We start from the raw sequence: 24,052 nt of genomic DNA, 5'->3' as shown, positions 1-24,052 counted from the left end.
ATCCTCTTTAAATTATGTGAATTTAAATTTCCTCACTTCAACTTTTATTTTGTTAATTAATAAGTTGATACAAATTATTTAAAATGTTCGCGAAATCGAGTCATTTGAAAAATATTCATTAAACACTTTTTTTTTCCTCTCAAAATCAAGTTAATCTATCGAATCCCGATATTGTAATGAACTTGGATTGAAGAATATCAAGTCAAAGATTTTCGAATGCGCTCCATATAATTCAGATTCACACAAGATAAGAATTATCTGAAATCCCACTAACAGATCTGAATAATTCCATCCAAACGTAACCTTCAATAATAAAGAAATCAGAAAAGCATGACATGGGGGCCAATCCTTTATTCGCTAATTAATTGTTTTGAATCACCGTTTTAAATCTATGTATAATGAAATAAATAGTTATATTAACTTAAATTTTGAGAAGGATCCATTATCAAATATAGATTAGATTGTTAGATGTAATAATTATTTTTGTTGAGTAGAATAATCGAATTGAAATACGACACTTGAGTTATTGTATTGCTTAAAAGATTTGATTTGCAGAGTTGTTATCAACTATAATTTTTGATAAAACGACAAATACTACAATCATATAGTCAGGCAAAAAGCATACAGTAATATTTATAGAAAAAGATTCCACGAGGACACCACCATATTGCCACAAAAGACTAAACACTTTTAGGATAGAATTAGATTTCCAAACAAGACCCAACTCCATTGCCGTCCTAAATATTTTTCTATAAACTCATGAAAACGACGTCTTTTTATAAGTTCGAGTGAATTTAGTGATTAACAACTTTTTTTTAGGCTCTCAATATTCTTAGTGAAATCATCTTTAACCTAATACCAACTCCATTTAATTAAAGTAGTACATTATTAAAATTAATGTCAAATCAATTTACAAAAAAAAATTTAATTAAAAGGATATGTGTGTAATCATCACTATTAATATATTAAAATATTTGTTTGCCTTGCAAATGGTGTTTGATTTAGACTAGGTTGAGATATATTAATTGTAATTGGAAAGAATTCATAACTTATATTGCATTCTTGAAGTTGGCATAGTGACATGTGAGAAAATATTGCAAAATAATCACAAGTTGGGAACAAGATTACTAAAAAAAAGTAGATTAATTCTATCCAAATCCAAATGGGAGAATGATAATTAAAACCCCTCAAAAAAAAATAAAAATAAAGACCAATAATACCTTTTTTCATATTTTTCTCCGAGAAATTTCACCAATATTTTCACAAATTCCTTCCATGCACGTGCCAACTAAAACCCGAGACACACGTGTGGCTGGCTCCTCGTGAGCATTTTCTTGTGGGAAGTCCTCTCAATCATCAAGGCTTCCACGCACTAGCCCATACCACCGGCTGATCCTTCCAGGAAAGGAATATTCCGGTGGAATCTGAGCCCTGTATCATCGACCATCCATCCTTGTACCTCCTCAACAAGGCGCGCACATCATCGGATACCTCTTCGTTGAAAGAAACAGGTCTAAATCCGCCACCTTGCAGGCGGTGAGACCACCTCGCCGCCGTCTCCCTCCTCTCCACAGACTCCGCTTGCGGGCACGCCACCAGGTCCACGATGGCGCACCCGGCTGCCCTTTCAAGCATCAAACGCTCATTGCTTGTCTTCGGGAAGCTCTCATCCAATGCCTCGAAGTAAACCCTAAACCATCTCAGACTTTCTTGAAAACCCCTAACGAATTCAAGCCCATCAACGCCGATATCAAGATCAGCTTCTTCTTCAACAACCGTCACGATTCTAGGCTGCATCCTCCTAAGAATGGATATCAACAAATCCCTACGATTACCAACTGTTGCTACGGAATGCAATGCCCCCACACAATTTATGGCGAGTGCTTCGTCTTCTTTGATATCTAATTCAGCTAAACTCAGTTCAGATAAATCACCTGCATGGTGTATGACATTGAACTTAAAGGGCACGCCCATCAGTCTAGCAAACTTTTCCATCCTGCTGCCGATCTCTTTCATAACCTTTGGCACCCCCGCCGCGCCACCGTTTGCGCCTCCAGATTTGCTGACCAAGATGGTTGTGATCCTCAGATGTGGGGTTTCGTCACTACGCGTGGCTATGGCTTCGAGGAGAGTAGGCCACTGCGTGCAAAAGGTGTTGCTAATGTCAATTATGTGTAATTTGCTCTCACCTTCCAATGCTTCGATTATCGCACCGTTGCAAGCAACATGGCCGAACATAGTCCACGGGCTAACTTCTTGAAATTTCAGCACCATTTTTCTAGTAGAGTCGAAAGAACAGTTCTTCTCGGACGCGGAGATCAGTGTCCGGTACGTGCGCTCGCCGGAATCCATCATGCGGCTAAACAAAGCTTGGAGAAAGTAAGAAGCAAGTTTCTGATCGATATCTCCGTAAAGCGATCCGAGCTCGTTGAGCATCCACATGAGTTGCTGTACGCGAGTACTGTTTCTGTCGGCTATCGCTTTCGCCGTTTCCAAGAGAATATCAGAAGCCCACCTGCTATTCTGCCCTGAAAGTGAGGCAGCGAATTCGAGGGTCACGTCACGTGCCGGAGAATAAGAGAATTGATCGGCAGACTGATCATAGACATGTTGGTGGGTCGGGGTGGCACTGCCGGTGGTGGTAGTGGTGGTGGGAGTGGGCGTATTCGAAGCAGTATGGTGCTGCTGGTGGTGGTGGAGTTGGTGGTGGGGATAGGGATTATAGTGTTTGGAAGAAGAAGAAGAGAAATCTTCATCATCCATGAAAATGTTGAAGCATTCTTCGTCTTCTTGCTGATAAAGGTTTTGCCTGGAGGATCTCGAGCTGCTGGAAGTTCTGCTGGAATTGAGAGACTGATCGGATTGGAGGCTTACGAGTCTAAACAAAGTATCCATCTAATCAAGAGGAGACCCACACATCAAATAAAAATTCAAACTTTGGCTTTGGTTTTGTGATTCTGTTGGAATATATAGTAATATTGTTGGAGTGGAGAAATTAAAGGTGAGAAAGATGGAGTTGTTTCTCTCTGTTTTTCCTTTTTTTTATGTAAATTTGGTGAGAAATAGGATACTGGGGAATTGAATTAAGTAGAGAGGAGAATCTTGAAATTGGAATTTCTCTACGTATAAAGCTTTTTGGGATTTTATTTCCAACTTCTTTATGGTGGAATCCATTGGAAGAGATGAAGTGGTGAGTTGGATATAGATGGTTTTCAAAGTCTACTCAATATTTGATATTATACTACCACTAATATCATTGCGTACCACATGAAGAAGTACTACTCTAAAAGATTACAACACTCAAATTCAACATATAGTTATCCAAGTAGCTAGATTTATAAAGATGAAGAAAAATTTAAAAGTGACAAAAGCATTTGCATCAAGTGGCTCAATGGATGAGCTTTTCATAGACCCCTTGTAGTCTGTGTGTTTTGTGTGTGAAGGAAAGAGAAAAGACACCCAAAACTGTGTATTTTTTTGTGGAGATTTACATATATAATATTGGTGGAATGAGTGAGTGGGAGTAGGCGTGACAATGGGTTGTGAAAGAGACACAAGAAAAAGCTGCCGGCGTGCAGTATCATCACCACCAACACAACAATTCACCCACATTCCTTGCCCCCCAATCCCTCTCCAAACTCTGCCAATAAATCTCCCACTTTAATCTCCTTTTTTATATATAATTATTACTACAAAATAACCCATCATTCTTATATATTTGTTAGCTCAATCTCATTTCATATATTATATTGGTTTTCATATAAATCTCCCCAAAATCTAGGGCATGCTCTTCACTTTTTCACTCCACCCCATGTTGTGTATTGATGGCTTATTTCCTCGAGAAAAGTTGCAAATATTATAGTGCGTGCAAAGTTGGTTCATCTACTTGATTTAGACTAAGCCTCCCCAACGGTTTCGTGCGTTTGACCAATTCAATTGATATCTGATGTGCTATGCTTTATGCAAATTTTGCTTCAGTTTTTAACAAAAAAAATGTTATATTTTATAGATAAATATTGGTGATGGATATGAATATGCAAGTCTTATACCACAAGTTCGATTAAATTATTCCCTTAATTTTATTTTCTTCTATCTTCCAATCATTGCACCAAATTCCTTCTTTGGACTATTGTTGTCTTCTTCGAGAAATGAGTAAATAATACATAGTATTTCGTTTCAAATGGAGACAAAATGTGAAGTGAAAGGTTCCAAATTCTTCATCGATCTATTTAGGCCGGTCAGGGTTTTTTTTAAGTCATTTTATTAAATTGGGTCCAAATAATTTCCCAAGAATTTTTCGTCGGAATTGAAAGAGTCTCAACTTTAAATTTAGGTACCAAACTCTTTTGGTCACTAATAAATACCAAGAAAAAACAAATGGTGAATCGATGCTTCATGCATGGGTAGGTTTTTCGATTCGGAAAATTTTTCAACGAACCCCTCACTTTTTTAACCTAATTTTATTTACCACAGATTTAATGCGACGACAACTTCGTTCTTTTGACGTGAACACTCGATATAAGAAATAGTATTATCTTCGATCATCTATTTATTTATCTTACATTCTTAGGAACATGATGGATTTGTCCTTGAAACTAAAATTTGGAAGAACTTCCAAAAGTAAAATAAACAAAAAATTCTTGGCCGAAAGTGTCAAGAATGAAATCAAAAGGATGTACATGGAAAATCACCAAACATTTAAGGTAGCCGAACTCAACTTTCCACCTATCTCAACTATATTATATAATTAGAACTTAGAAGCATTGAGTTATAAAATAATATTATTATATTATATAATTATAAATTAGATGTCGTGTCATTAACCACCAATATATAATAAAAAATCTGGAAAAAAAAAGATAAAAAAAAAGGGAAGACGGCAATATGAGACTTGCACTGAAATATCTTTTGTTTGGAGAGTAACAACAAAACCTTATTAGAAAGTGCGTCAAAATGACAATGAAAGCAAAAGTCTTCGTCAGTTTAAATTTATATTTTAGGCTTTTAAAATTCCACACGAAAATGCAAATTATTTATTATTGGAAGCATTAAAAAATTTTGATCAAAAGACTGGTTGATGTATTTTTTTTTTAAAGTACATTTTATTAAATGAATGATATTTTTATCCATATACTAACCATTAGACTAAATAAAAAATAAAAAAATCATTTTTTTTATGTTTGTTGTTTTTGGATCCATGGAGTTGATGGAGCTTATTAATTTTTAAAATCCAGGCAAAAACTTGTTTGAAACGGTCTCACGGGTCGTATTTTGTGATACAGGATATCTTATTTGAGTCATTCATGAAAAAATATTACTTTTTATGTTAAGAGTATTACTTTTTATTGTGAATATCAGTAGGATTGACCCGTCTCACAGATAAAGATTCGTGAGACCGTCTCACAAGAGACCTACTCTAAAATCCAAAACTCTAATTCTTCAATGTATAGCTACAAAAGTAGCTAAGACTTTGAAATTATTCTTCCTATCTTTTCTTTATATATTTTTTGAAGGCATTTGAGATTCTTCAAGACCGTTCATCATCGAACAAAGTCCTTAGATTCACGCGGTAGCCTATCTTATATATAATTTGCCCTATCCTAAAATCTACCCATTCCCCTTTATTCGATCTATTTCTAACCAAACAAAGCCTCATAAATTTAGCTACACGAGGCATCCACTTCCATAACTCATGATACAATTATTTATTGGTCCCCATATGATGCTTGACCAAAATAGAATGATAAGAAGAACAAGAAGAATAAGTGACATCAAACTTTTTACCCCATTTTCGCTCAAAAGACACTCAAATTTAAGTTCCATTTTCATGTATAAAGTAAGACAGATCAAAATCTCTTCTAATGTTTAAAAATACATAAATTTTATGTACAACATTTTCAAAATTTTAGAACTACTACGTGACCCTTTCATCGGTTAACATATCGCACAGCGTCCAAAATCGTTCGAGTTGCAATAAGATATCCATACGAACCTAACAATTTTTTTGACTTAGGTGCCTACCAGAAGGGATTGTTAGATTATTGATATTTGATATTAGGATAGAGTTGTCAAATGAGTCAAACCGTCGGATTGATACAAACCATCAAAATGCGGGTTGAGTTAAGATTTTAACAACCCTTTTGGTAGTGGACAGATTGGTCCGTCTGACCCACAACCCGAAGTGGATTGAGTTGGACAAATCCACACAGTTTTTTATAGCCCGCCAAATTCGTAGTCATCCCGCACCGAAGTATGGCGGCTCAATACTGTTTCAACATCTCTAGAATTTACAGTTAGTTTCCTAAATTAGTAATCCCCAATCTCCTTAGTCCTTGAGCTTCTATTTTTCTGGATTGTACAATTACCACCTCAATGGTTTTGCTCGGTTTGTCAAGTCTTATATGCATCTCGGTTTGTCAAGTCTTGTACCCATCTGACAGACGAAGATTATGATAAAATTCAGGAGCAAATATTGTCACTATTACATTAGATTATTGGAGAGGAACCATAATATCAAAAGCTATGGTAAGAAAATTTGTTCAGAATCTGATTCAGCACATTGAATGGTCAGAAAATAATCGTACTACAATACACTAAATATATTTTTATTCACGACACTGAAGAACCAAATCAAATACAACAAACGCTTCATTATTGATCAAGACAGTAATTCAATCTATTACAATTCATAAGTACGCAAGATAAAAAATAAAATAAAAAATTACAGGCAAACTAGTTTCTAATCAATAACTAGTATAGATTATTCACAGATTAAACATTGATGCACCATTCAGAAGTTGGAAATTATTTGCTCCTCAGTTGATTGATCAATCAACTGTGCGCTTTCGCTGACAACGAACATATTTAAATAAGATAAATTTGTTGATGGAACAAATAACACACACAGAACATGCACGAATAGACTGGGGATTCACTCATCAGGCATGAGAGGTTGAGGCTATCAGGCCTCGAGGTAACCTTTTCTTTCCAAGAACGAAACAATGACTTTAGCCAAAACAGTTGGAGAATCACACATCTCTTCGCTTTGCTGCAGCACTATCTGGAAGAAAAAGAAAAAGAGATCGCTTTGGAAAACCATGTTCTATAATTTTCTTTCATAAGACATTATATTGTAAAATCGAGGATCATGTTTTAGAAAAAAAGAAACTTGTTGTGAAAAGCTAACTGAACATAATTAATCATGGTAACACTGAATCAACACAATATTAATGTGGTAACATAGTAGCTTCAAGAGCACAAGACGTATCGTGTCACGTGGCTATCTGTGAATGAGAAAAGACTTTAGCAAGTAAACATTTGTTATTGAATCTAGAAAAGTATATACCTCAGCATTCAAAGGTGGCTCATATGGATCATCAACACCGGTGAAACCTGTTAAAGAGCAAGGAAGTTGATTTCTCGGAAAATATAAATGCAATGGAGGGGCTTCAATAAATCACAGGAAACATACGTCTTTGGTTTCTTCCTCTTTAATAGTAGAAGAAGATAATTTAATTTCAAAGCCCTTAAAAACAACAACATGAACAATTCCCCGAAGGGTAGTTGAAGCCAGTGCAGATAGTACTTTCATAAGGCACACTCGCACAAAGAGATCAAACAAAAAATCACATGATATTTTGTAAACGGATTGGAGAAGAGTGAAAAGAAAAAACAATATTTAGCTGCATCTAGTATGAGATTAGGCATAATTCAGCTCACTCAAGTGTCAGATATAAAAGTTAAATAACTTTGTGATCTTGTGATTCTTTTATGACTCATGAGAGGAGTCTTTACTCATATAGTAGTCATGCACTACTCCCATCGTTTCCCATGACAATCAAGAATACTTCTTTGTGTACCAATCGATTTTGAAACTTAAGATTCTGTAACTGTATACCATGCTGAAAATATTGATTAAATGTACCAAAAAATAATAATAATGAGTCAGGGAACCGCTGTAGCTTATTCGCTCTTATATGCCTTAGATGTATGCCATGTGGAAGTGGGTCGGGTCCAGTCTCCCAGCAGGGCCAAGTGCTTGTAGCTTGATACTTGCTTTCTTGAACCAAAATTTGTTCAATGCATCTATAAATAACGCATAAGTGCGAAGAAGCTAGAGAAGAAATTGGCCAGGGAACAGCTACTCAAGGACTTTAATCTCTAGGACATAATGACAAAGTAATGAACTATAGTAGATAAGAGAAACCATTAATATTTTTTAGAATCACAATCTTCAGCAATACAACACATACCTTTGATTTTTCCAGCTCTTGCAAGTTTGTACAACCCCTTTGGATCCCTAGTCTCACACACTTGTACAGGAACATCCATATATACCTGCATATCACCGTACTTAAATTCAGTAATTCGAGCTATCATTTTCACAACTTTGCTTGCCTGCCCGTAGAAACCGGAGGCAAATCAAATCAGCGAAACAAGTTTCCAAAGACAATACCAACCTCAATAAAATCTCCTTCAGGAAGTAAAGCCCGACAGGCATCCCGGTCCTTTCTGAAGGGAGATATTAAACTTGCAATGCTAATGACTCCAGCATCCACAAAGAGCTTTGCTACCTCTCCTGATGAAGTAAATCAATAAGCATTTCAAATCGAAATAAATGAAAAGTTGTTTGAAAAGAATAATCATAGAAACCAACCGATCCTTCTAATGTTCTCAGCACGGTCTTCAGCTTTAAAACTAAGATCACGGTTAAGACCATGCCTGCAATTATCCCCATCGAGGATATAGGAGAGCTTTCCTCTACTGTGTAAGGAACGACTTAAAGCGCATGCCAGAGTACTCTTTCCTGAAGTAAGAGATTGTGTAAAATAAAATAAAATACCACCACCAACTTCCTGCTGCCAAAACCACCAGCACATAAAGGCCAAGCATGGCAAAAACATGTGAGAAGTTACCAGTAATGACGAACCGTATTAAATCTAGAACATAAAAGAAAGACAAGAGAGGAATTATAACGCAAGAAGAAGAAGAACTAATTTAAACACAAAAACTAGAAGATCATTTGCTGCACGAAAAAACAAAAAAATAATCACGCTGGACCACAACATGCATATGTACCATGGGATGAATTCTTCTGGAGACTGAGGAATTCTAAAGAAACGAAGTCACTGTCTTAAAATTTTCCTTTTTAGAAATTTCAACCTCTGCAGACGATTTGATATGACAAAATAAAATTACTACACAATTCACAAGATTCAAGAATTTAGGAAAAAGTCAATAATAATCGATAGTCCCCTTATTAGCTAAATCCCTGTTGGAGTTAAGTCAAAGAAATGCTCCAAGAAACCGTCTTTTATCATCTTCAAGTCAACATCTTCAGAGCACACTCAAGAATAACGTGGGACTATTTTAATCATTCCCATACCCAACAAGTAAAAACATAGAAACTATCTTGATCACATGAAAATAGTGCAGCCACACATATCATGGATCGATCAAGAACGTAATAAGCTTCCAAAAATACTAATGTCAGCGGATGCTAAAGTGCCAAAAATCCCATTGCTACACAAACCTGAACCACTTAATCCCGTGATCCAAATGACACAGCCTTTCTGATTAAGCAAGTGCTGCCTATCCATCTTGCTAACAGGACAATTGTGCCACACAATATTTGATGAATTTCCAATCGTTGACATCTCGAGCGTGCTTTTATCTGTGCATATAATTATCAAGCAAATTAATTAGGCGAAAAAAATTCCAAAAATATCTCAAACAATAATTCCCACGACCTAAACGATCCTAAGGTGGAAAAAGGAATAAAACGGCAAAAATAACGAAATACCCGTGAAACCGCTGCAGTGAACATCGCCGGCTGAATCGCGTTCGACCCCCTTCGTCTGGCCATTGGCATACGTCGTCGGCTTGGAAGCTTCCATCGCCTTAATTGGCGCCAAAAGGCTTGATCTTCCAGCTGCTCCGCAAATCCCCAATTTCTTACCTTTGCCGTTCCACACCGCCACCTTCACAGGCGTCAACCTGGTGTATAATGCCTGGGGAGAGTTCAAATCTCCCGTTTTACCCAAGTTCAACTTTTGACAATTAACCGCGGTCATTTTTTCCACTTTTAACATAAATAAAAATATATAGAAAGCACCGCTAATTTATATCTCGCAATGCAGCGGAGAGTAACACGTGAACGAACACTTGCATTGCATTGCATTAAATCGGAAGCACCGCTGAATCACTCAAGAAACAATTCGAAACACAGGATCATCTAGAATTCAAATAATTTAGTAGAATATCTCAGGAAAATTGGATTTTCTCTGTAACCGAATCAAGAAACAGAGAAAGAAAGGCGGAATTTATAGTGATGTTGACATTGGTGGGAGAGATTGAGAGGGAATCAGCAAACGAATGCTTTATATACAACTTGAACCATGCAATTTCATACCACAAATATAGAATTGACATTTCTTTGAAGAAAAATATGAAGCTGGATCGTTAATTATATACGGAACCATAATTATATTTAGAGTTGGTCAATATGATTGCATCAATTTTTATTTACGAGATAAGTAATATTATTTATATTTATAATAAAAATTAATATATATGATAAAAAAAATAATATTTTTTTATAAGTGATCAAAACAAATTAACATATAAAACATCTCACGTAATTTTTTGATTATATTATATTATATTCATTGGCTAATCTAATATATTTACTGTATGAAAAACCTATAGGCTACGTTTGGTTGGAAGAATAAAATAAACCAATGATTAGTATGTAAATGATAAAAAAAATGATTGTGAAAGAAAAATAATATATTATGTAAAATAGTATTATGTTTGGTATGATTTTTAAGTATGAGATAATTTTGAATTTTTTGATGAAATGACGAAATTACCCTTTTTCTTTATTTTTTTTTCTTTACTCCGGCGCCGGCAGGCGGTGGTCTGGTCACGGCCCGGCGACGGAGGTGGTCTAACGGCCGGCGGGCGGCGGCAGGTCGGTGGTCGGCCGGAATCGACGGCTGGCGGTGGTCGGCCGGAATCGGCGGTTGTCGGCCGGAATCGTCTGGTGGTGCTCGGCCGGAATCGACGGGGTCGGCCGAGATCGGCGGGGTCGGCCGGAATCGGCGGCGGCGGTCGGCGGTTTCCGGCAGCAATGGGCGGTCGGTGGAAGGAAGTGGTGGTGAGTTTAGATTTAGGAGAAGGGTAAAATTGAAAAAATATGATGGATTAAGAGTGAGATAAATAATCCTAGGAGGTGAGGATGTATTATTTTAACCTACCTAATATAACCTAATCATTAATAGGAGGGATTGACCTAATTAAATAAAAATCGTACCAAACGCTTGATTAGGTGGGTTTAAAAAAAATAAACCCGCCTAATCCTACAAACCAAACGCAACGATATAGTATATCACAACGGATAGGGATTTTGTGGTGAATTTTTTGTTTTAGTTACAAAATAAAATATGACATAAAATTTAGTATGAATAATTTTTTTACATTATTGATGGCGTCACAACATATGTTGCTAAAAGAACATGACAAAAACTTGTGTGAGATGGTCTCACGGATCGTATTTGTGAGACAGATCTCTTATTTGGGTCATCCATGAAAAATATTATTTTTTATGCTGAGTTATTACTTTTTATTGTGAAAATGAGTAGGGTTGACCCGTCTCACATATTAAGATCCGTGAGACGGTCTCACATGAGATCCACTCAAAGAACATTGCCAACTTATCTTAAAATTATTTATGTTGCGTTTGAATAGAAGGATTTAGATTTGTGACGATGATTTGAAATGTGTGATTTTCAAATTAATTAGGCTGAAAAATATATTTTTGAATTTGAAATATATATATAGTTTTACTACGTTGCATACATGTAAATATCGATAAGAAGTGAGCACCGAATGTAACATTAGCAAAATTTTATATTATATATATATATACACACACACTTGTACAACACAAGAAATTTTAAATTCTTTTAGGCTGTGTTTGAATTTGAACAGATATTTGAATGGAGGATTTCAAATGGCTCAAACACATCTCGATGACTCAAAATAAAAATTAAGTGAGATTTTAAATTTATTGTAAGTGTATTTTGTCAAACAAACTATTAAATTTATTAATTATTATTATGCATTTTAAATCTAACTTCAAATTAATTCATCCATATGTAATTTTGAACTAAATTTATATATTAGATTTGAGGATTCTGTGCGCTCACCCATAAGGAGCCCAATTCTTCAAGCCCAATATAAACTAGCCCAGCCCAACTATTTATGATAAATTCTACAACCCTAACCCTCTACACGGCCCGCAGCAGCACCCCCGCTCTGAGAGAGGAAGAAGAAGGAACCATCCGAAAACCCTAAATGAAGTTCAACCCTCGAGTCTCCTCTTCCCGGCGCAAGAGCCGCAAGGCTCACTTCACTGCGCCTTCGAGCGTCCGCCGCGTTCTGATGAGCGCTCCGCTCTCGGCTGACCTCCGTACGAAGCACAATGCCCGGTCCATGCCGGTCCGAAAGGACGACGAGGTGCAGGTTGTTCGAGGGACGTACAAGGGCCGCGAAGGTAAGGTGGTACAAGTATACCGCAAGAAATGGGTTATCCACGTGGAGCGAATCACCCGTGAGAAGGTGAACGGATCCACTGTCAACGTTGGCATTCACCCTTCGAAGGTTGTCATCACCAAGCTCCGGATCGATAAGGATCGCAAGTCCCTCCTCGATCGCAAAGCTAAGGGACGTGCCGCCGCTGACAAGGACAAGGGAACTAAGTTCACCGCCGAGGATATCATGCAGACCATCGATTAAGAGGTTTTGCTATGATTGTTGGGTTTCTTTTAGGACAATCATGTCATTCTATTCAGCTTTAATGATACTTAATTTTGCTCACTTTCGGATTTCAAATCAGTGCTGATAGTTTGTGTGTCTTGGTTACTGAACTAAATGTCTACTTTTCTTTGAAATCATCGCTTGCTGAAGTTATATCTTGTTTGTCAATGTTTTCTATAAAGCTGGATTTTTTTCGGCATTGACAACTTTCTTTAAAATGTTTTACTACCCACTGTTGCATCTCCAATCTTGTGAGTTTCTTGGCTTATCTGATTTATTTTTCATGTACTAGTTGTAGAAGAGACATCAATGGTGACATAAATTCTTTGTCCATTTAAATTACCCTGTAGTGGGAAGATAATTAAAGATTATTGATGGTGTCATTCCTTTGGGATTTGAACAGTAAGGTGCATATTGAGTTTTTCAAAGACTGAGCGTATTAATGTAATTTCATTCAATATTCATAACACTACCAACTTTAGGCATACAAGTGAGAAAACTGGCTGGAGTTTGGGGCTAGATTATGAGCAGGAGAAGAGAGAATGTGTATGGTTTTAATGATATGATTTTCTATGAGATGATATGGTCGAGAAAACCATTCTTGGCTACTTCTTGAAAACCTAACCTTCTAGTTCTAGCTCGTCACTGCATAGAAAGAGCAAGTTAAAATTTTTGACCCTGACCTTTGGGGATCTTCATTTCGGGCACAATTGAAATGAAAGCCAGAAAATTATTGACTTTTATAAGCAATTTTATCGGTGAATTGAAAATATAAATTGGCCTTCTAAGTTTTATGTCAATTGTTTACATGCTTATCATCTTCTTTTTTGATTGGAAATCTCACTGTTGATTTTACCAGAGCTCTGTTATCACACTGAATGATGGCCCGATTGTTTTTTTGCCGAAATATTTTTCTTCATTCAAATCGTTGGTAGAATGTGAATATTTACAGTGTCGTTGATTTGATATTAGCTTTTTATATGGACTCTATTATCGGTACTTGTAATCCAATGGAAGCCGAATTTCAAAATGTCACGCGGATATGAACTTGTCCACAAGGATCTATCCATGCCAGTATTATTTGAAGTCATGCTCAAACAACATATTTTTATACTTTTAGCTGGAAATGTACACGTTTTGGCTAATTGCTTCCTACAAATTGAATTATGTATATAAACTCGAATATTTTTTCTAAACTGAATATGTAATTTGGCAGCCTTCTATGCTTGCTTTTAGAGAACAAATTTAAATTTTAGGGACCAAACTCGCATAGGATTAGAATTTTTTAATTAGGTCATTTGGAACTTTAGAGACAATCGGTTTATGTGCTTCAATCCACATGTGAGTGACCAAACTCATTTTCAATTCATGCGGCATATGTACCTCATCACACTCAACAGTTGCATGATATATCCCAAGCCTTGTGCTTGAACGCAATGCAGGATTATCAAAATTGACATCTCCTAATCATGCAAACTGTGTTCTACCCAAATGTTTAGAAATTTATATGTGAAAAATATTTAATTTTGTCGATTAGAATGGATACCTGAAAATTAACAAAGTGCCTGACATCACACGGTATATTTCGAGGAAACAGTGCAAGTTATGCTCAATAGCCTGGGGATCTCATTAACCCAGTGGCCTTTTAACGAATTATTTCAATATTCATGCCTACATGACGCATTACATTGAAAAACAGAAAGTACTGGTTCCTACGTGCAACATTCTAGGCAAGAGGATATAGTTACGAAGGCTCTACGATTGAGTATGTGCTGCAAAACAGTTGCTAGTTTTCTTGGGGCGAGGCCGTCAAGAGCATATGATATTCATTCCTACTGCAAATGTGATCTCCAGCATCACTTCTCTTCAGTTGATCTATAAAGTGTGTACATATGATGCCTTCACAAGTGTATCCTTCGTCACCCCAAAGAGACGAACAAGAGGAGTAGTTTGACATCTTTCATGACTAAGGTAAGGTGGCAATGTTCTTTTAGCAATATATGTTGTGTCGTAACTGCCTCAGCACCCAAAGCAACTATATAGGTACGCCAGTGATGACTTAAACCATGATTGGTTGGGGTTCGGTTCGGACGAATGGCTTCAGTAATGGATCCATGCGGGTAGAAGAATTAAAATTCCAGCTGCATGAAGAGGGAAAAAAAAAAGGACAACCGCAATTAAAGGGGTTGGAAGAATTTGACAGTTTCGTTTATGTTACCAACATAAATAGTATCATTATCCACTCAACACATGATATCTGTGATAAATGCTAAACCATGATTGTTTGGGGTTCGGTTCAGACGAATGGCTTCAGTAATGTTATTTTCTTTACAATCAGAAGAGCACACAACGTACAAGAGATACCCAACGTGATACATTGACCAAGAAAAATAATGATGATGAATTGATGCACCGCAACATACAAATAACCAAGAAACATGTTATAATTATCATTAATCCAAATTTATGAGGTCCATACTTTTATACCTGAAGATACTATACTTAACGGTTAGCAAGCACTAAACCTGATTCATAGGTTGTCATCTTCTCGACAAAACCTAAACCATAGGTTTGATGTGATTTTTTTTTATATTTTTTTCTTTGGGGAGTACAAAAGTTCGTTGGCAAATATTGATATAACTGTGTGTATAAAACTAATACTAATATTTTGATCAATAAAATTATTGTGGAAATTATTTATTTTAGATTTTTAGAATTTAGAAAGAATTTAATCTCAAACTTGTCTAAATGCTCAAAACTTTTGTGGACTTGGCTCTGATTCTCATGACTTGTGATATCATTGTAAAATCCATACCCAACATAGTTACACCCATCAGTGGACAACGTGGGTTTCAAAACTTGTGTCGTTTTTTGGATATATATTACAAATTTTATCCCAAAAATTAAGGAAACGATTTCTTTCAATTAAGGTTTCGGGAATATCATTATTTAGATGGTGAAATCATACTTTGTATGGCTTGAAAAAGTAAGGACAAAAAAATAAAGAAACTGTGGAGATAATGTTAATGATTTCACCAACGTAAAGTGATTTTTCCTTTTAACATTTGGGTAAGGGGATGGGTCGATGGGAATCAAAACTTTACGAAAATTATTGGTGATATTATGATAAAATCACAGTTCAGATAGAGTTTGAACTTATGTTCTTCGATAAAATGTTAAATCACGATATCAAAGTCGAGTTTCATGTTGCATCCGGTTATCTACTCTCGAAATAGCCCCCACAGTAGGATTGGTTGGCCTTCTAAAACAAATATTTTGTTTGATATATCATATATATCATGTAACCCAATTGCCAAGGGTTCTTAGAATTGGTTTTCTAGGGGTGCATAAGGCCATTGAAATAATGATTGTGGAAAATTGTGTTTTTGTTACTCTATTTTTGTATCTGTGTGGTTTTGGTATTCAATATTGTTGAATTTCGGTCATACGTACGGAGTCATCTATCTTTATTTTTTTTGCTACATTTTTAGTCTTTTTTCCTATGTGATGCTTATATGGCACAAATGAAATATTCATATGCACTTATGTATGTAGTATCCTATCATTATTACTCATAAAAATGAATAAAAGTGTCAAAAATCGAAACATAAATAATTAAAACTGAAATTTATAGATACAGAAAGAATAAAATCACAAAATGTCAAAATTGCATTACTAAAATGCAATTTTATCGTATTTGTCCGTTCTCCCTAAAGAATGGACTGGCTTTTTACTTGACAGTTGTTTATTACAATGGCGACACCTAATATCATTTCTTTCACTCGTTTTCACTAATCCCAGGAGAGAAATTTTGCCTTCAAAGACAGCGAGAAATTGCAGGCCATTTATATATATGTATATATATATTCACATTCTTGACAAGGAATCTTGGCTGGGCATCGTTGTTATTATTATGTAATAACTGATGGACCACAACAGAAGACCAACACGGCAGGGTGCAGAATGAGACTATGGGTTATTTAATGGTGAGCTGCAAATATAGAAAGTACGTTTACAGACTGGACAAACTATGCACTGGATCCAAGCATGTGATCGAGAGGTAGTCCCCCTGCAGAGTACTCGCACCATCATTCGAGCTTTTACATGGACAAGATAGAAATAAATCTACCACGATTAGGAGTGTGTTTACATGGTCCAAATAGAAATAAATCTGCTGGGTGGAGGTTGAAAACCAACTTCTGCTTCAATTTCTATAATTTTTAATCAAAAATTGGAAACAAGATTGAGATATTTGTTTTTCTAACTTATGTTTTTTGTTAATGGTTTAAAGTTTGAATCCTTAAAAAACTTTTCATATTCCACTTTTATTCTTAATTTTTATTAAATATTTTTGGAGATTTTTTAAAATGTTAATTTTATTTATATATGAGTCTTTAAGAGTTTTAAATGAAATTCATAAAATTCAAAATCATATTTTATTACAAAAATTTGATGTTTTAAAAATCAATTTTTATAATTTACATTTTCATGTTTATTTTTTGAGTAGGTCTCTTGTGAGACGATCTCACGAATCTTTATCTATGAGACGGGTCAACCCTAACGATATTCACAATAAAAAATAATATTGTTTCATGGATGACTCAAATAAGGTATTTGTCCTACAAAATACGACCTGTGAGATCGTCTCACACAAGTTTTTGCCTTATTTTTTTTTTTACATATCTTGTGCATTTATACAATTTTTTCATTTTTTTTATTTTTATTAAATCTTATATAAATTTTCAAGTTATAATAAGATAAAAATAATTTTTGATACAAAATATCCAAAATTTAATAGTAATTATATAAATACGTTGTTGATAGTGATAGTGTGAGTACCAAATTTAAATAATTAAAAAAAAAACAAATGTTATGTAGGTTAAAGATATTATTGTAATTTTATCCCAAAAAAATTTGGAAGCGATTTTTCTCCGAACACTCTAACTTTAGCTTGTATTAGTTTTGGCATTTTGTTTCCAAACATTCTCTACGTTTGCTAAGAGCAATTGCTGGCGCTTGGATCCAACAGATGGCAAAAAAAAAAAAAAAGGCACAGTACATGCATGGACCATCAAGCTTATCAAATGCTCTTTATTATTACAACTAAATCTTGAACTATAACCCTGACACACAAAAATCGAAGGGCAATCTTTAGAAGTCCTCCATTTACATCCCCAAGATTTTGAAATGCATGGAGCTTCATGAATCATTGTCCCAAACACAAAAAGTTATCAACAAGTGAAAAAGAAACTGAGCCAAACATTCAAAAGCCAGCAGTATTCGACTTCCAGTGCTTTTACTGAATGGCAAATGCAGCATAGAGACATCACATCAAAGAATAACAATTTATCATCCCTCATTCCCCATTCACGCTTTTTAAGACTGACTCCCCAAACACATAGAAAGAATCTTAAGTCTCCCCCTTCAATATGTAGGGCATACACCAAAGTCTTTTGAATCATGTGCAACAAATCAAAGTTATAAAGAAATGAGGGAATTATGAATAAACAATAAGGTTTTCAAAAAAGTGATATGCACTAGTAGCATTCATTAAAACCAAACACTACTACTAAAAATGACCTTCCACAGGCTTTAATGGAGCCTTTGGACATTTATTTGGCTCTCGCTCCCTCAACAACTGGCTTTTTTTCGCCTACTTTACTTAGCTTCTTACTCGTCACTTCCAAGCTAAAGGTATACTTTTCTTTATTTATCCAAATTCCTCCTTTCACTGTTTGCTTGGTTGTCACTACTCGAGAGTTTTCTAAAATTCTTGAAAATGGAGCGCACCCCACCCCCCTATCAAACTTCAAACCATACCATATGTTGGAACTTTAGCCTCTCATTAAATATCACAATCAATATCAAGAAAACCAGGCAATCTTCGTAACCCTTTATTGTCACACTCACTCCTTAAGATTTAGGAACCTTATGCAGAGGGCAATGTGGATCACCATCAGTATACGTTAGTCTCCGTTTCGTGCCAATCCCGGTTGTCGTATCATCGACGACATGGATGGAGCTTGAATTAGTGGATAACAAATTTCGGGAAATGTTAGATATGGGGGTCTTGGATTTCAACATTACAATCTCTTGTAGTAGACTATAACATGAAAATGTATGCTCCTGCCAAAATAAAGAAATCCAAGATAATCGTGTGGATAGAGAGAACAGCTGATTCTTTATTTTATCAGTAATTAACAAAACAATGCAAACCATTATAAAGTAAGGGAACTCACTTTTTCTACGTATCCCCATGAAGGGATTGCATTAATCTTCACCTCAAACAACTTTTTCGTTAATTGATTATCATAAGCGGCTAAAACCGCCGCCGCTGCGACAACGGAAGGTCGATGCTCAGATACGTCAATCTCTGCATCAAAGAAGTCAAAAATTCAGAAATAAGTTTCTTATAGACACATCGAAGTACAAACCATATAAATGTATCTAGTTTACCTTCCATTACGGCCAAGATTAAATCAGCAGCTCGATTTACCAGTTCTTTATGCCTCAATTCCTCACAAAACTTGGTCGTGAAATAATTGAGATAAGCAAAAGGAGTGGCATAACTCATTCTCCATTCCAACGTATTAAGAACGCATAACTCCATTTTTTTAATCACAGTTCCTTCGAAATTGTATTCATCTACACGATATTCGGATAATCCCGGTACTTCACGTTCCTCCATTTTTGCAGCAATGGATAAACTTGCAACTGATAACAAGCGAATAGCCCACAGTTTTTCATCCTATCAACATCAAGAAAGTCCCCAAGTCACATAACAAACAGAATGATAAAATATAAAAATCCCGTCTCAAGAAATGTCTATATCATAGATTTTAACGAAAGGGATTAATCAAAAATCAAACTATTAATTAAATCCACACTTACATCGATCCACCTTCTTGAAAAGAACCGATCGAAATAAATCATTGACAGATAGGCTGTACTTAAGTGAAATCCAAACAGACCTTTTGCCTGTATACACACAAAAATCCAATAAAACCATAAATAATCAAACAAAAAGTGGAGCATAATAGTACCAAGTAACACAAAAGCAAAGCAAAAAAATACATCAAGAATCCATTTAATGGCATCCAAACGGGCGCATTTGAACCAGCTTCTTTTATCCTTCACCGAGTAGTCACTCCCACTTGCTTGAAAACTGGTCTCCCTCTGTATTAGATTTTCAATATAATCACAATCGGATTCCGAAACAGGATAAAGCTCAAAGTTTTCATCTTTCTGATTATACTGTTCTTCCAAACAGGTCTCATTTTCGTTACACAAAAGATTAGACAATGGAGTTTCAAAATCCTCCATCTCGATTTTTCTCCGACCTGCGCAAAAATACTGAGCAATCCCGGTATAGAAAAAAGTAGAATTACTATAAATAATAGTATCGAAAATTAAAGGGCTGGGGTTGAACTGGCGTTGAATGGTGGAGAGATTGAGGAAATCTTGATTCCAGAAAGCAAGAATTAAGGTTGTAAGGTCGAGGAGTGGTTTTCTGGTGCCGCCAAATTTAGCGCATGGAACATATTATAGAGTTTTTATTGTCTGATAAATGATTTTTTTATATGATTCTCGAATAAATATTTTTCTAGTCAATTAACTCAAGAATTTAGATTAGTCATTTGATTTCACGAATTGTATCCAATTTAGCAAATCTTTTCCATAAGTGATTGAGAGCACATAAATGCTGATTGGGAAATGAATGTGGTCAGAATTATTTTTTAATTGAAAAGAAACAAAAAATAAAATAAATGTATTATATATAGACAAATCAAACAAGAAGAAAAATATGATTCGAATATGGTTATGTCGTGTAAGTCAAAGAATCGATGTTTAATCTTTATTTTTTAATTTATATAATATTTTATGAGCCAAACTCAAAACAGTGTCTAAAAATGTATTCTCAAACATAGATGAATTGTCGCTCTTTTGTGTCATTTTGGTTCATTAAAATAAATAGCAATGAAAAAATATAGGATGTGAAATGCATGTATTGGTTAGTATATTTTAGGGGAAAAAATAGGGAAACTAAAGCACAACAAAGATCCTACACGTTCTTTTATCAGACAAATTTTTTGCTTAATACGTTAAAATTAACTAAAATTGATTAATAAATTTTATAAGCGACAAAAGCTAATATTCCTACTAAAATCCCAATCAAATATGCGGTTTTAGAGTTATGATTTTTTTTTTTTAAAATGAAGGGACAAATCATTATTTTATCATGTATATACATACACACACACACATATATATCGACCATTTCTAATGTCATATAATCACTCCGCCATTGGAGTGATAGAAAAGCCAAGCAGCAGCCTCACTTCATTTCTGAACAATATAGTAATTTTATAATTTAGTGAATACTGATGTGGATTAAAGTATAAATATAAATTTTATATCTATATATATAAATATAAATATATATATATATCTGTGTGTGTGTGTGTTATATACATATGTAGGTCAGTGGACACAAGATCCAAAATCTGGATAATTTATGATATCCAATTGGTAGGAATGGAGTTATATAAAATTACATTAAAATTGTACAAGCTATTATTCATCGAATGGAAGAAAATATGAAGTACAGTATATACATGTCATTTTTTATTAGTCAAAATACCATTTAATACAAATATATACATTATATATATACATATGTATATATATGTATGTGTGTGTGAAATTTTGTTTTTTTAATATGCATACTAATTATGTGATCCTCTTTATGATATCAAAAAACAAATTAATGGTGTACCAGTCCGGTACCTTTATTCTTATACATTGAAGATCAAGAGATTAATAATTTGAAGAACCCACAAATTCACGTGAGACGGTCTGATTGATCAATTTTGTGATACATATATTCTATTTGAATCACTCATGAAAAATGTATTATTTTTTATTGTAAATATATATAAGGATGACGTCTCACGAATAAAAATTTGTGAGACCGTATCGTAAGAGACATATTATTTGAAGAAATGCAAGAACGAAAATATTATGCATGGAAATTCAAAATGGATTAGATAAAATTAAATTTCAAGATTGACTATGTACCAAAAAATTATTTAGTTTATTAGAATATATGAATAGATCTGTTGTTATGAGCCTCCAAATCGTATATTATTATTTGTTTTGTGTGAATTTAGTATATATGTCTTACGAGTTAAAAAATTATCATATTTGATGCTCGTTTACCATCTTAAGGCGGGTTGTTTTTGTATAAATATGCATTTTAAGTAATATTTGTTATAAATAAATAAATAAATAACGATATTGTTGAGTATTCTCCAACTTGAGAAATTAATGATTCTCTTGTTAATTTCTTTAACTTACCGAGGTGTTCGTCTTCAAATCCATCTCATACCAAAGTTGGTGCTTTTCTAAGCATTGGCTGATTTTTTATTCTACCAATTAAATTTGAAAGCTTCGAACCCGAATTCGATTTATTTCTATGATTGTGTTTTGTTCTTTTTGTTTATTGTTTAAAAAAAATTCGTCTTTTTTGTTTATTCCGTGTTTTTGCTTGATTAATCTCTTTTAAAATACTATTCTTGTGTGTCGTTGAGGTGAGTTTTTCACAAGGTTCTAAAAAGTGCAAATCGCGTCGAAACATGGTTGTGAAACTTCAAACTTCTTAAGCTTAAGTAGGACTGATACAAACATAAACGTAAAAAAAATTATTTTAGATTTGAACTACAATTTAAATTATCTCGAACAAATTAATGGAATAACTAATACATAAATATAAAAAATTTAAGCATAATTGCATTACTTACTAGTAAAATTTTCATTCCATGCTTCTCTTCTTCTTGTTAATAAATTTTGCTTTTAAAAAATCACATTTATTTGTTATTAAGTATGATTATACATTGCTAGCATCACTTGCTAATAAAATCGTTAATTTGTATTCACTCTTAATCTTCATATTCATCGATTTCGTTTTTTAAAAACTCAATGACTTTGTGACATTTTATTTTTGTCGTGAATTAGCATGTTTACATTTTTAATCATACAACTATCGTTTTTCTTTGATTTTTTACGAGGTTAATGGGATGTTACTTTTATAGCAGTACCTCAATTGTGTATCTAACGAGTCATGTCTTAACACAAGTGTGATATCAATGTTAATAGTACTAATGTGGTCAAGTCATTATATTTAATATTAGAGTAATACATTTAGGGTGTGTTTGGTTGAGTGGATTAAACAATGATAGATTAATAGTCAAACACTTAGCCAATGTTTTATTAAAACTTTAAGATGTTTTAATAATCATTTTGACCCGGTTTAAGATCCAATTTTGTGGATAACTATTTGATTATTAATCTAACAAATCAAGTGGGATACACTATCAAAACTCAATAAATTACATTTTTCTCCTCTTATTTCTTAAAATGATAAAGTTATTTATTGAATAAAAACTTTATTTTAAAGTGTTGTACGTTAGATGTCGATCCTGATATTTAATATATATCATTATTATTTAATTTGATTTAAACTTAAAAAATATAAAGATATATTTTTTATTTTGAAAAAATAATTTATTTGTATATATTTTAATAAAATAATAAAAACTAAATTTTAATGTTGGTTATGCTTATCAATAATATTTTTATTTTTATTATATTTAATTTTACGATATTTAAACTTATTAATTTAAAGATTATTAATATATTTATTATTAACATTATTATTATTATTATCTAATATTATGTATTGCTTTAGATGTGTACAACAAATAAGTAAACTTAGCAGAAGTATAATAGTAAATTTATTAATATTTAAAAGATAATCACATATTCAAAATGTTGAATCAAACAATCTTAATAGTATCACATAATGTTTGATTAATAATATATCAATATTGTTATCTATAACATAATTAATCATTTATTCATCTCATCATTTGTACCAAACACACCCTTAGTGAAACATTAACTCCATTCTTATTTTCTTCGCACACACATCATATGCAGCCTTAAGAGTATATGTGATAAATAATGATATTAGTAATAAAAGAAAGAATAGTGTACGTATAAGAAATATAAGATTTACATGTAATAAGGAATTTATTAGAGCATCTGCATTGGTTTGTTTTTTGAATGTTAAAATGATGAATATTAATTTCCAACCAATGTGATTCTCAGTTATAACTGCCACATAAGCTGCGGCGTTAATATGTTTTAACACAATTTGAAAGAATTTTCTTTT

At 33.9% G+C, this 24,052-nt stretch overlaps 4 protein-coding genes across 4 annotated transcripts; 1 reads left to right on the top strand and 3 right to left on the bottom strand.

Annotated features, from left to right (window-relative positions):
* Positions 1–1,092: 1,092 nt before the first annotated feature.
* On the bottom strand, positions 1,093–3,593 carry LOC142505592 (protein SHORT-ROOT-like). Its single transcript, XM_075618676.1, has one exon. The coding sequence runs from the start codon at positions 2,893–2,895 to the stop codon at positions 1,357–1,359; it is 1,539 nt and encodes a 512-aa protein (XP_075474791.1). The 5' UTR covers positions 2,896–3,593; the 3' UTR covers positions 1,093–1,356.
* Positions 3,594–6,630: 3,037 nt separating this feature from the next.
* LOC142505518 (adenylyl-sulfate kinase 3-like) lies at positions 6,631–10,351 on the bottom strand. The gene is made up of 8 exons (XM_075618568.1): positions 9,803–10,351; positions 9,533–9,673; positions 8,657–8,806; positions 8,460–8,578; positions 8,253–8,337; positions 7,346–7,392; positions 6,979–7,060; positions 6,631–6,848 (listed from the first exon to the last, which is right to left on the bottom strand). The coding sequence occupies exons 1-8, from the start codon at positions 10,089–10,091 to the stop codon at positions 6,832–6,834; spliced, it is 930 nt and encodes a 309-aa protein (XP_075474683.1). The 5' UTR covers positions 10,092–10,351; the 3' UTR covers positions 6,631–6,831.
* Positions 10,352–12,282: 1,931 nt separating this feature from the next.
* On the top strand, positions 12,283–12,987 carry LOC142505452 (large ribosomal subunit protein uL24z-like). The gene has a single exon (XM_075618464.1). It carries the CDS (start codon positions 12,358–12,360, stop codon positions 12,796–12,798), a length of 441 nt encoding a protein of 146 aa, XP_075474579.1. The 5' UTR covers positions 12,283–12,357; the 3' UTR covers positions 12,799–12,987.
* A 4,872-nt stretch (positions 12,988–17,859) lies between these two features.
* On the bottom strand, positions 17,860–20,340 carry LOC142515866 (cyclin-D5-1-like). Its single transcript, XM_075619822.1, has 5 exons — positions 19,894–20,340; positions 19,711–19,797; positions 19,276–19,567; positions 19,059–19,192; positions 17,860–18,945 (listed from the first exon to the last, which is right to left on the bottom strand). The coding sequence occupies exons 1-5, from the start codon at positions 20,140–20,142 to the stop codon at positions 18,733–18,735; spliced, it is 975 nt and encodes a 324-aa protein (XP_075475937.1). The 5' UTR covers positions 20,143–20,340; the 3' UTR covers positions 17,860–18,732.
* Between the last annotated feature and the right edge of the window lie 3,712 nt (positions 20,341–24,052).

Source organism: Primulina tabacum, chromosome 1 (genome assembly GCF_025594145.1).
Source record: "Primulina tabacum isolate GXHZ01 chromosome 1, ASM2559414v2, whole genome shotgun sequence".
Taxonomy (NCBI): domain Eukaryota; kingdom Viridiplantae; phylum Streptophyta; class Magnoliopsida; order Lamiales; family Gesneriaceae; genus Primulina; species Primulina tabacum.
This window is presented reverse-complemented; position numbering and strand designations above follow the sequence as displayed.